The sequence below is a fragment of the Chrysemys picta genome, chromosome 5 (assembly GCF_011386835.1).
Source record: "Chrysemys picta bellii isolate R12L10 chromosome 5, ASM1138683v2, whole genome shotgun sequence".
Taxonomy (NCBI): domain Eukaryota; kingdom Metazoa; phylum Chordata; order Testudines; family Emydidae; genus Chrysemys; species Chrysemys picta.
In genome coordinates this window covers 25,047,865-25,061,324 of record NC_088795.1, presented here as the reverse complement: position 1 = coordinate 25,061,324, position 13,460 = coordinate 25,047,865, and the positions used below count along the sequence as shown (strand labels likewise).

The 13,460-nt window shown below is 44.7% G+C and overlaps 1 protein-coding gene across 9 annotated transcripts in view; it reads left to right on the top strand.

Annotated features, from left to right (window-relative positions):
- Positions 1–13,460, top strand: part of LOC135983881 (probable E3 ubiquitin-protein ligase HERC6) — a 77,688-nt gene that overhangs the window by 28,106 nt on the left and 36,122 nt on the right. For 2 of the 9 annotated variants that reach the window (XM_065597511.1, XM_065597512.1), the window contains exon 1: positions 7,365–7,683. The exons of 2 other annotated variants lie outside the window; for them this stretch is intronic. In XM_065597511.1, the coding sequence (XP_065453583.1) occupies positions 7,437–7,683 (247 nt within the window). In that variant the 5' untranslated portion in view covers positions 7,365–7,436. Of the gene's footprint in view, positions 1–7,356; positions 7,684–13,460 lie in introns of those variants that run through there. 5 more of the 9 variants (XM_065597514.1, XM_065597513.1, XM_065597517.1 and 2 more) reach the window with 5 other exon arrangements.

Sequence of the window (13,460 nt, the reverse complement as noted above, 5' to 3'; positions counted from 1 at the left end):
TTAGGTGTCTGACTAGCCCCTGATTTTGTTAAATACAATTAGTTATTAAAGATCTGTTCTAATGTAAAGGAGAGGGAACAGTTTTGATGTAATCTCTGGCTCACATAAATCCTAAGGGCTTGAAAGAAGAAAGCTAATTGTTTACAGAAGAGTGCTATTGAAATAACTGGCCAAGATCAAACAGCTGCCCTCAAAGGCACACAACCCGCTTTCATCAGCGTGGGCTCTGTTTGACTCCTCACTATACTTGGCTAGTCCAGTAGCATCCGTTTCCAAAAATGCTTTCTTTCACCTCCAGCTTGCCAGGAAACTCCATCCCTTCCTCCCAGATGGGGCCTTACCCACAGTACTCCATGCAATTGTTATCTCCAGGGTGGATTACTGTGGGTATGTTTACACTGCAGCTGGAGGTGTGACTGTAGCACATGCAGCCATAACTGAGCTAGCTTTAATCTAGCTAGCTGTGAGTACAATAGCAGTGAAGGGGTACGTACTCAGGTAGCTGTCCTATAATGAAGTCCGGGCTGCTATGGCTTTGCTGCTATTGGCACTTGTGCTAGCTAGAAAAAGCTAAACTTGGGAATGTCTACACATGCTGCTGTCACATTGCCGCGTTGACATACCTTGTAACTCATTGTATCGGAGCTGAGTGTGAAGATGATGCACGTTCGCCAACTGGTACAGAAAGCGACTGTCCAATTTCTCTATGGCTCAAGCTGCTGCAAGCACATCAAGCCCAGGCATAAGTCCCTTCACTGCCTCTCAGTAAGTTTCCCATACCAGTTTAAGGCCTTGGTTCTAATCTCCAAAGCAATTAATACCTCAAGCCCCAGCTATATCAAAGACCAAATTTCCATCTATGAATCACCGTGTTATCAGCGCTCCTCTGGGATAATGCAGATCACAACACACAGGACAAAGCATGTGAGAGTTGTGGACAAAGTATCTTCCATCAAGAGGATCTAGCTACGGAACAATCCTTCAGAGGAGAGCAGCCAAATGCAGCAGATGACCATCTTTAGGAAATGCTGCGAAACCTTCCTTTTTAAGACCAAAAGTGATGCTCACAATTCAAACACCCCTTTCATTCCCAAACTCTACCAATTCTCCCACCACCACCCCCAAAAAATCCCCAAACCTGTCCTAAGCAGAGTTCTGACCTTGAAAAGGAGGAAGTGCCTGAGACACCATGAAGTCCACGAGGGACTTTGCAATTGCTATTGATTTTACATGGAAGGCATCAGATACTATGGTGATGGGTGGCAGAACAAAACCCAACAATAGATAGTAGTTATGATTAAAAAATAACTCTGGGTTAAGGGACAATCAACTTAAAAATCACACTTCTGTCCAAAAATATTTTACTAATATTGTTGCAAGTAACATCAAGAATGACTGGAATAATGAAAAATATGTAGATTCCTCCATTTTTTTCAGCTTGTGCATTCAGTAGCTCTTTGTGCCTAGTCTGTTTCACTCTCTCTCGCCTCTGTATACACTGTAAGGCCCTGATCCTGCAAATACTAGAGCACAAGAGTAGATGTATACATATGAGTTGTCCCACGGAAGCCAAAATTATTGATGTGCAGCCTTGATTAGTCAGTTTGTCCTTTTGGCTATCTGGGGTTTTCACACAGTAACAGGTGAGTGACAACCCGTGTTTAAAATAGGAAAATGAAATTATAAAACCACAAAACTGGCAGATGAAGCCAGGGACAGGCGCTACTAGACTTGAAGCAGGAATTAACTCAGGGAAGTTCTAGGGCCTGTGTTACACAAGAGGTCAGACCAGATAATCACAATAGTCTCTTCTGGCCTTGGAATCTATGAATGTCAGGCAGTTCTCACAGTGCAACTTGGCTAATTCATAAAGTGGACTCAACAGCTGACAAGAGCTTCAGTGTTCAGGGTCAAGATGTTGAGTATTTCTGTAATGTGTTCTCATCTGATTGCAATGTATTCTAATGCACAGACTAACTTCTGTTTGAAAGATGATTTGAGCCAGAGTCTAAGGCATGTTTCAGTAGCCCATTATGAAGTGATTTTAAACATCCCTTAGTTGTGATCCAGCTACACACTTATACAGTCAGATAATCTTTTTCAGGGCCTGGCTCTGGACCTGCAGGACAGGGTTTGCTCTCTTGCTCTCAACTAGTGATAAAGTAGATCCAAAAGGGAGTGTGGGAGCTCACCAGCTCTGGTGATTGTGTGTCATCGTAAGTGTTCATGTCCTGGGCTAGAGTGACATGATGCATCATCTTGTGTGATTGTGATGGGAAAGGGCTCAGGGAAGAGGAAAAAGAGAAGAGATGGACCTGTATCAGAAAGGAGTCCATGTGACCAAATGGCTCCATAAACAGCTAAACAAACTTACTTCATAATGGGACATTAAAACATGCCTTAGATTGTGTGTGATGGGGTGTACAAACCCCACACTGGGCACCAAGGGGTTAACAAATCACTTTGGGCCCAGCCAGCCCTGCCCTGCCACACCTGCAGCAAATGCTCCATGTGGCAGAGGAATTAAAAGAGAGGGAAACAGCTCATTTAGGGGCAGACCTGTGATACCTGCAGTGCAGAGCAAAGGGAAGGCCCAAATCTCTAAGATAACTGCCCCAAAGGGCCCTCCCTGAAGGAAGGGAGGAGAGGGAAACATTCCCCTCTCCCCCACATATGGATCCTGGAGTCGACATTGGTAATCCCTTTTTATTCTCTTGGAGTATGTCTTCACTACCCGCCAGATCAGCGGGTAGCAATCAATCTATTGGGGATCGATTTCTCGCATCTCGTCTAGACGCGAGAAATCGATCCCTGAATGCGCTCCCCATCGACTCTGGAACTCCACCAGCGCGAGAGGCGGAAGTGGAGTCGATGGGGGAGACGCAGCCATCGATCCCGCACCGTGAGGACTGGAGGTAAGTCGATCTAAGATATGTCGACTTCAGCTACGCTATTCTCGTAGCTGAAGTTGCGTATCTTAGATCCATTCCCCCCCACCCACCCAGTGTAGACCAGCCCTTGGTTTGAACTACCCCAGCAGGAGGAAGCCTTGGACTGAGCTAGCCTGGGTGGGTGGGAAGTGGCTCAGGGAGGGCAGCCTTAAGCAGCTTTCGTGCCAAATCACTAGTAGACTCAAAATACCCTAGGTTGGAGTCTAGTGGAGTGGAAGGGCCTGGGCTCATCTACCAACAGTCCCTCTGCTGGTCATGGGGCATAGCCCTAACCACTAGGCCATACTTCCCAGCCAACCCTGAGTGAGGACTGTTACTCTGACTCAAATAATCTTTCAAACAGAAGTTAGTCTGTGCATTATAATACATTGCAATCAGATGAGAACACATTACAGAAATCATCAGCATCTTGACCCTGAACACTGAAGCTCTTGTCAGCTGTTGAGTCCACTTTATGAATTAGCCAAGTTGAACTGTGGGAACTGCCTGACATTCATAGATTCCAAGGCCAGAAGGGACTATTGTGATCATCTAGTCTGACCCCCTGTGTCCTAGAACTTCCCCAAAATAATTCCTGGAGCAGATCTTTTAGACAAACATCCAAACTTGATTTTAAAATTGTTAGTGATGGTGAATCCATGGTGAATCTTGATAAAATGTTCCAATAGTTACTTTCACCATTAAAAATTTATACCTTATTTCCAGCCTGAATGTGTCTAGCTTCAACTTCCTGTCGTTGGATCATGTTATACCTTCCTCTGCTAGATTGAAGAGCCCACTATTAAATATTTGTTCCTTATGTAAATACAGTACTTATACACTGTAATCAAGTCACCCCTTAACCTTCTCTTTAAGCTAAATTGATTGAGCTCCTTGAGTCTATCACTATAAGGAAAGTTTTCTAATCCTTTAATCATTTTTCACTTTTCTGTAGATTCTGACACATTTTTCCTATAAAATGTAATATAAGAAAAGAGAAATAAATTTCATCTAAAGAGGATGAATTTCAAAATTTAGGACCTATTGTTGAAACACTTTTATGCATGTGCATAACTTTACTTACATGAGCAGTATTTACTCACATGAGTGAAACTATGCACATACTAAGTGTCTGCACAATCAGGCCCCTAACCAGTCCGTTTAGGAGGTTCTGGGTGAAGTGGATTAAGTCCCTACAGTACTTCTAACTGATCCTCGTAGACAGACAGCTGACTTCCAGATAGCTCCATGCTGGCGTACCTGTTCACCTAAGCAGGTTACGCATCCACAAGGATCTACCCACATGCAATGTGGGATCAGAGCCTCTAGCTCTGAAACACCATGATAACCACAGATTCCAGGGTTGATTTAGCCTTTCATCCTTCTGAGACAGTGAGACACAGAGGCCCATTGGTGTTCATTGCTTTGTGTCAAAAACTCTTGTCCAGCCTGACACACTTACTACACCTAAGACACTGTGATCGTGATATATACCCAAAAGATGGGATGTAATATATCATTGAAAAACTAATAACTCATTGATCATTAATATTCTTGTGTGATGTATGTACAAGATGTGTACACAGAGTTATGGAGAGGTGCTAGAAATATGTTCTTAAAATGTATTTGGCAAGCAATGCATACGCCCAGTCTGCCTTAGACGATAGAACGTGTCTTTGCTTGACTGACCTGCCTGGTTGTCAGGCAGAGGCAATGCAGGTGCATGTACATAAAAGGTAAACAAAGCCATGAAGTTAACAAGGGAAGGAGGTAACAACTCAGCTATCACCAGTGGGGCAGGCACCAGTATGAAGTCTTCACCAGACTGCATGGTATCCCCTCGCAGAAGGAGAAAAGGAACTTTCTCAAATAATAGATTTCAATGGTTTACTGGACTAAAAGATGGGGAGTCTGAACCTCAAATGATAAGTAATTGAATCAACTGATTGTATACAATATTACTGTATTAGAAGAGTGTATCAGATGAGGTCTTTTATGAAAGCTGACACACTGGTGATTAACACCATTGTAACATTAGTGTATTAACACTATATGAGGATTTATGAATACTCACTGATGATATGCTTTAAAGTCTATGACCAAAGAAAGGGAGAAACATGTTTTCTCCCAGACAGGAGGGAAGGCAGCTATGTACCTGTCTCTAATGTAAAGTAGACATTATGGAATCAAAACATTGGAAGACCAATTTACATACAAATCATCAGGCAGATGGTGGGAAGCCCACAGGACGAAAAGAACAGCATGATGACCCTGCTTCAAAAGGCAGGATGTCCATGAACACAGAGAGAGAAGGGGAAACATTTGGCATCTTTCACACAGGAAGACAGGAAAACCAGCACATTGAATTTTTGTGGAAGGTCCTGACTGAGAGAAAATCAGCCATGACTAGAAAGAGGAGGGATTGGTCAGAAATGTACCTTGAATGAAGACTGTAGTTTGCTAAATCTCAGTCCCTTGAAAGCGTATTTTACTTTTTATTTGCTTGTAACCATTTGTGTCTTTAAGTGAGTTCAAGTGCAAAGGATAATCTCCTTCTTTTTATTAATAAACTTGTTTTACTTTTAATCTAAACCAATCCAGTGCTGTGTTTGAATTGAAGTGATTGTTAACTCCAGTTACAGTAATAAGCTGTGCTTTTGTCTCTTTAAGGGAGCAACAAACCTTATTACTTCTGAGCATTCCAGGAGATGACTGGATGCTTTCAGGCAGATGGTTTTGGGGAAATTCAGGACTGAGGGGTGTTGGGCTCACCCTGAAGGTAGTAACCCAGGCTGGTGGAGACCAGGTGGAGCTGTTGTGACGTAGGAAGGCTGCTGGGGTCTGAAAGTGGAACAAGGGCTGCATGGAGCACAGACACTCAAGGAAGTGCATGCTTGTCTACTGGATGTTGGTGTCCAGGCTGTGAGGCCTAGCAGCAGGGCTGTCCCTAGGGGGGTGCAGGGCCCAGGGTGGAAATGATGAATTTGTCACTTCCAGGACTGACCCCTCACTTCCGGGACCGACCTTGCCAAGCCAATTGCACCAGCCCACGCCTCTCCCCCCCCAAAATGCAGGGCCCACAGCAGTCGCCCCGATTCGCTGTACCCATGTGACGGCTCTGCCTAGCAGCAAAGCATTTTAGGCACCCAGGGTTACAGGACTGGTGGTGACCCAACTCCTTACTGGTCTGAATTGAACCTCCAAATGTCACAGATACACTGAATACCATATATTTTACTCAGTGGCTCTTTCTGCTTGCCATAAAAAAATCATGTCCCCATCTGCTCTGTGTGAACACTAATGAACTCACGGTGCTGCTTGTAAGGACTGGCCTACTCTAGAAAAGTTATCCTGATGTATCAGTTAAGGGTGTTAATTTTTAACCAATATAATCATACCAGTATAAGCCCTAAGTGTGAACAGTTATACTAGTTTATTGCATCTTGAACTGGCATAAACTATACTGCTATAAACACTGATGCCAGTATAACTGCATCCATACTAGGAAAGTTCTGCCATTTTAATCACATCAGGATTAGATCCCTACTAGAGTCAAGGTCCCCAATCCTGCAAACATTTAAATGTGTATAATTGTGCCCATGTGAGTAATCCCGTTGATTTCCACGGTACTGTTCATGTGAGTAAATTACCCATGTGCTTAACATTTAAGATTTGGGCATTGATTTGCCCCAGTTCCTTGGCAAAAATTTGGAACCTCTCTGAAAAGCTTTGCCAGCTGAGAACATGGCTTCTTTTAACAGAGTATCGGCCTAGTCTATCCTACAAAGTTTTGTGAGCCTAGCTATATCCACTAGGAATGAGGAAAATGTCACACTCACTAGCTACCCAGAGAAGACGCAACTACGCCAGCAGAAGAGTATTCTGTGGGTTTAGCTAATGTAGTTATGCCCACAGAAGAACTCCTTCTTCTGGCTTATGCGGTGTCTGCAATAGGTGGCTCTGCTGTACTGGCTAAAGCTCTGTAGTGTAGACATGGCCTTTGTCACAGTGTAAAAGGCTTTCATCCTGCAACTGCCTCCAGGTGGGTAGGTTTCATGTGCCCACACAAAGCCCATTGCAAATCAGTGGCACTCCAGATGACCGCAGCAGAGCGGGAATGGTTTTAGTCGACAAAGGAGGGCAAGGAGTTTGATTGTTATCTCTGGTTGGCCAGGGGCTGTTCTCTGGTTTGGGGGAGGTTGCGGGGCTACGGCTTTGTTTATATACACACTTTAAAAGCACTTAGGGGAGAGATTTCCAAAGGCACAAAGAGCAGTTGGGTGCCTCACTGCCCCGGGTGACACTCTCTCTCTCCCCAAACGCCCCCAGTAATGCCACGGAAGGGGCCGCAGGGAAAGCCCCCTCCCCCCGCCAGCTGCAAGGCAGGGCAGGCTGGAAAGAGACCGGCTGGGCTGGGCTGGCGTGAAACAGGAGGGCGGAGGCAGGTTTCCCCGGGGTAGCGGTGCAGAGGCTGGGCGAAGCAGAAGCAGCAGCCACCGGCCCAGCATGTCGTACTGCTGGGGAGCCGGCTCCTGCGGGCAGCTGGGGCTGGGCGAGGCGGCCGCCGGCGGGCTGGTGCGGTGCCGGCGGGGGCCAGAGGCCGGCGGGGGTTGGACGCTGCTGGAAGCGGCTTGCGGGGAGCGCCACACGCTCCTGCTGGGGCCGGACGGCACCGTCTGCTCCTGCGGGGCCAACGCCCGGGGGCAGCTGGGCAGGAAGCTCTGCCCGGGGCAGCGAGGAGGCTACACGCCGGGTAAGAGGCTGGGAACTGCCGGGCTCCAGGCGCTGGAGCTGCGGGGCCCTGCGCCACCGGGGGCGGGGAGGACGGGGCCAGGTGCACGGGGCGATGCGGGGGCTGGGGCAGGCTGGGTGCAGCGGGGATCTGTGCTGTGCTTTGCCCTGACCCCGGGCGCTGGGGCCGGAGCTCTCCCGGCACTAGGGCAGGGCTGGGGGGTGAGGAGGGTTCCGCTGGGTGTGTGCAGCCGGCTGGGAAAGCAGCCCCGGGAAGGGTGGGGAGGGGAGCCCGCCCGCTCCGGTAAGTTTCTATTTCTCCCTCCTGCCGATCCAGCTGCAGGTTTCGGATTCCGCCTGCAGGTCGCTGCTACTTTCGGTTTCGGTTTCCTGGTGGGGGCAATCAGCTGCTGAGTGGCGAAACCCAGCCTCTGCTGCCTTTCTGCCTGCGTGGGGCTGGCTGGCTCTACTCAGCACCAGTAACTCAGAGATTAGGAGTACTTGTGGCATCTTAGACTAACACGACTGCTACTCTAGAACCTGTCAGAGAAGCTAGGATCAGGGGCTAGCCCTGTTAGTCTGTATCCACAAAAACAACAAAGGCACCAAGTGGGGTTTTTTTTTTAACCCAGGGAAGCTTATGCCCAAATCAATCTGTTAGTCTTTAAGGTGCCACCTTGTTGTTTTTGAGAAAGATTAGTGAGAGCAGGTAGAGAAGGCGACAGCCCTCTCTGCACCTGCAAATCAATATCAGTGCCAGGGTGAATTTGATTTAAATCAAATTGATTTAAATCACTAGTCAGGAAGACTCAAATTAATCATGGTTTTCTACATAAAAGTGCATTCTGGTTGGTTGTTATAACCAGGGCTGGCTCCAGGCACCAGCTGAGGAAGCAGGTGCTTGGGGCGGCCAAGGGGAAGGGGCGGCACATTGGGCTCTTCGGCGGCAATTCGGTGGAGGGTCCCTGTCCCTATCGGAGGGAAGGACCTGCTGCCGAAGACGAAAGCGGCGCAGTGGAGCTGCTGCCGATCGTGGCTTCTTCTTTTTTTTTTTCTGCTTGGGGCGGCAAAAACCCTGGAGCCGGCCCTGGTTATAACCTTAATACATATTCTTCACAACTCAGAGATAGATGTGGGTTTCATTTTTAGAAGGTACATACTTTACATTTTTAAACAGTGATTTATTTTGAAAACTTTTCAGATGAGTTTTACAGCTATATCAGAAAATGAATGATTGATTGGTTATTTCATTTACCAAAGGTAATTGAAGCAGATATTTATGAAGTCACTGGGAGGTGAACTATCTCCAATTCAACAGGTTAATCATTAATATTTCAAGTATTTTCTTGCCATGCTGCATTAGGAGGAGAACATCACCAGACGGACATTTAAATTGTTTTATTTAACTAAAACAACAACGTTAAGTATTCTGGATTTTTTTTCTTCAAAAGCAAACTATAATATAAATATAACATTTTAACAAAACAAGCATATGTCCCTTGCTTCTCACATTTATCTCCAGACTTCTTCTCCTTGTCCAGCTCTATTCTGCCCCCAACAATCTTCTATTCATTGAACTTTTTGAAAGTTTGCACATTTAGAGAGAGGTAAGGGATTGACTCTGTGTACACACATTTGCAGAGGGACAGTAGAGTTGAGGTCTGTTATTTCTCATCTCTACATGTTTGTTTATTTATTTATTTAAAAACATTTTTGCTGTTAACAAGCATGTTACCTCTGGAGAGACAAATCCACAGTTTGAGAACTGCAAAACTGAGCTTCTCGGATGGTATCTTCTAGACTGAGCACTGAGTCCCATTGGGCAGATAGCAAGATTAACCTAAATAATCTATACAGAAGCCCCTGGAACCCCATAAAATTGGGTCCCTAATCCATGAACTATGGGAACTCATTTACAATCTTTTCTTAAACATTACATGAATATATTGTCTCATGCTGTAGAATTAGAATTTATAATCCCTATTCCATGATGAGATATCTTTGAGCTATTATGTATCTTAATTAAACCCATGTTTAGATAGGTTTTTCACCAAAAAGCATTTTATCAAAAAAATCCAATTTAAATTTAAAAAATCTGATATTTTTGATTTTTTTAAAAAAATCATTGATTTTTATCCACCTTGATTGGTGCAAATCAATATCGGTACAAACAAGCCTTGCTCCTGCAGAGAGACTTATGTGTTTGTGTAACTTGTAGCCTGTGAGTGATCCTGTTAAAATTACAGTGCCTACACGAGTCTTGGCACAGAATATTTTTTGTTTTCTTCATGGTATTCTGGCTACGAGCATTTTTTTATTTTAAATAAAGCAATGCCTAATTTGGTGTCCTGGTGTTGTCAGGTTGCATATCACGCAGACAAGACGAGTCGCACTTTCTGCAAAGAGAGTGCTGTCACTACGCAAAGGTTATGTGGCTGGTGGTTTATTTGTCGCCTTCCTGTGAAGCATCAGAGATGGCCGTGGTTGGAGATATGATGCTGGGTGGGCCGGGGCACTGAACGTTCTCTCTCTTGGGTGCTTGCCTGGCTGGTTCTTGGTCAGGTGCTCGGTGATTCTAACTGATCACTGTATGTGGGGTTGGGAAGGAATTTCCCCCCCAGATCAGATTGGCATTTGCGTGGGGGGCGCTTGCCTTTCTCTGCAGCATGGATAATCTCTGTGTCACTTGCCAGGATTATCTGGGTATATCTCACTTAATCATTTTCCTGCCATTACAGGAGCCTCGGGCATTGGTGCGGCTCAGTCCCTTCTGTTTTCTCTACGTGGCATAGAATAGCCTCGTCTGCTGTGGGCTGTCATACTTTGGTCTGATTTTGGTTTTTGGGTTTAGTGTGCAGGTGGTGGGGGTGGCCTGGTATCTACAGATGGTCAGGCTAGATGATTTAGTAGACCCTTCTGTCTTTAAACTCTGTGACTAGAAAAATAATTCAAATGGCAGGATTTCAAAATCATCCCATATGGAAGAACATGAAGTTTAAAAAGATAAACCTTGCTCAGAGAAGTGTCCCCCCACCCCCACAATAAGGAAAAAAAATTAACGGGGAAAGCGTTTAGTAAAATACAACACAAGCAGTGAGACTTTGGGTATAAAGCATAAAAAAAATAGAAGATGCTTCTCTCTAAAAACATTATTGATGTTAAGGAAGCAAAAATATGTCAAGAGTTATCAATATCTGAATCTTAAGCCATCCCCTGAGAAAATTCTTACGTGGCTGATGTAGCTAACATTTTGGCATCATAATCAAAAAAGACTGCAGGCGGTCTGTTTTGCATGGCTTGTCTGCTGCTCTGCATAGCAGGGGTTATGTATTTAAACTGTTGGCTAGCTTTTTGTATAATTAGATTTTTAAAAATTGGTTGAATGTTATGTTGAATACACGTGAATTGCTACATTGCTACTGCTAAACTCAGTTTTGTGGACTACTGTATCTTGTAAATACAGTGAGTTACCACTTTCTTTGTCCAGATCTTCCTGTATATTCACTGTTTCCATTATGCCACGAGAAGTAGGTTATTAATAATATTCCAGAAGCAAAAACTTTTGTTGAAAAGAATTAAGGATGGTTGTGTTGGCATCCCCCCCCCAACCTGGCCCCCCCACACACACACACCAATACAACTCCTGAAAAGCAAGAAAATACCAATTTATGGAACACCTTTTAACTGTACCCCAGTGACTATGCAGTGCATTTTCCCTGACTGACAGACTCAGCATCCTTCCAAGGAACTTCATTTTTGCTTCCAGCAAGATAAGGAAATGTGCTTGTCACAGTCCACTGGTTCAATACTCTGGAACTACTCTGAATGAAATTCAGACAGGACCGACCCTCTTGTAGTGTGACTACCCCTCAGGGCATACTCTCTCTTTACAGCAAGCCTCCTTGGCTGTTTCCCTGAGCTCCCCGCAATGAGTCCACCTGAACAGGACACCCTGGGAAGCCTTACATGCCCCCCAACAAGGGCTATAAACCCTCAACTTCGCAGTCAGCAGTGACTGTCAGCCAGCCTTGTAAAACAGAAGGGTTTATTACACTGGTCTACAATTTTTGAGAAGTCGTCTGCTTCAGAGATAAAATGTGCTATTTATTATGTATTTTGATGTGCTGAATTCAAATATGACAATTAAAACAATTGATTGGCTACTGTTTCTAAGATATTTAAGTTTTTACATTTTATGTCTATGTATATTGTGTAGATAGTAGAGTTTTAATCATAAATTGTAAACCTAGGTCTTTTCATGTGTTTATGGTTGCTTTACATGATAATATTTCACCTGTCCTGTTTATGTAACACTTTAAAAATCAGCAAAAGGGTTATATAAATAAAATTTATTATGAAACAAAAGGCAACAAACTATTATGTACATAGTTTAGTCCTATTCAGTGTCTACTCGGCGCTTCTTGGCTTGTCTCTTGTATTCATTCAATGGAGCATCTCTTGTCACTGTCCAGCAATAGTCTGCAAGCATTGATGGGCTCCATTTGCCCTGATAGTGTTTCTCCATTGTTGCAATGTCCTGGTGAAATCGCTCGCCATGCTCGTCGCTCACTGCTCCGCAGTTCGGTGGAAAAAAATCTAGATGAGAGTGCAAAAAAGGTATCTTTAGTGACATGTTGCAACCAAGGCTTTTGTATGCCTTGAGGAGGTTTTCCACCAACAACCTGTAGTTGTCTGCTTTGTTGCCACTAACTGGAAGGCTTTCCGTGCCGTCTTTTCCTTGCCACGCAGTGCATGGTCAAATGCATCACCTCAAAGAAGTTCACAAATCTGAGGACCAACAAAGACACTTTCCTTTAGCTTAGCTTCACTTAACCTTGGAAATTTTCCACAGAGGTACTTGAAAGCTGCTTGTGTTTTGTCAATGGCCTTGACAAAGTTCTTCATCAGACCCAGCTTGATGTGTAAGGGTGGTAACAAAATCTTCCTTGATTCAACAAGTGGTGGATGCTGAACACTTTTCATCCCAGGCTCCAATGACTGTCGGAGTGGCCAATCTTTCTTGATGTAGTGGGAATCTCTTGCACTACTATCCCATTCGCAGAGAAAACAGCAGTACTTTGTGTATCCAGTCTGCAGACCAAGCAAGAGAGCAACAACCTTCAAATCGTCACAAAGCTGCCACTGATGTTGGTCATAGTTTATGCACCTCAAAAGTTGTTTCATGTTGTCATAGGTTTCCTTCATATGGACTGCATGACCAACTGGAATTGATGGCAAAACATTGCCATTATGCAGTAAAACAGCTTTAAGACTCGGCTTCGATGAATCAATGAACAGTCTCCACTCATCTGGATCGTGAAGGATGTTGAGGGCTGCCATCACACCATCGATGTTGTTGCAGGCTACAAGATCACCTTCCATGAAGAAGAATGGGACAAGATCCTTTTGACGGTCACAGAACATGGAAACCCTAACATCACCTGCCAGGAGATTCCACTGCTGTAGTCTGGAGCCCAAAGCTCTGCCTTACTCTTGGGTAGTTCCAAATCCCTGACAAGATCATTCAGTTCACCTTGTGTTATAGGGTGTGGTTCAGAGGAGGAGGATGGGAGAAAATGTGGGTTCTGTGACATTGATGGTTCAGGACCAGAAGTTTCATCCTCTTCCTCTTCCTCGTCTGACTCAAGTGAGAATGATTCTGGTGCATCAGGAACTGGCAGTCCTTCTCCGTGGGGTACTGGGTGTATAGCTGATGGAATTTTTGGATAATGCACAGTCCACTTTTTCTTCTTTGACACACCTTTCCCAACTAGAGGCACCATGCAGAAGTAACAATTG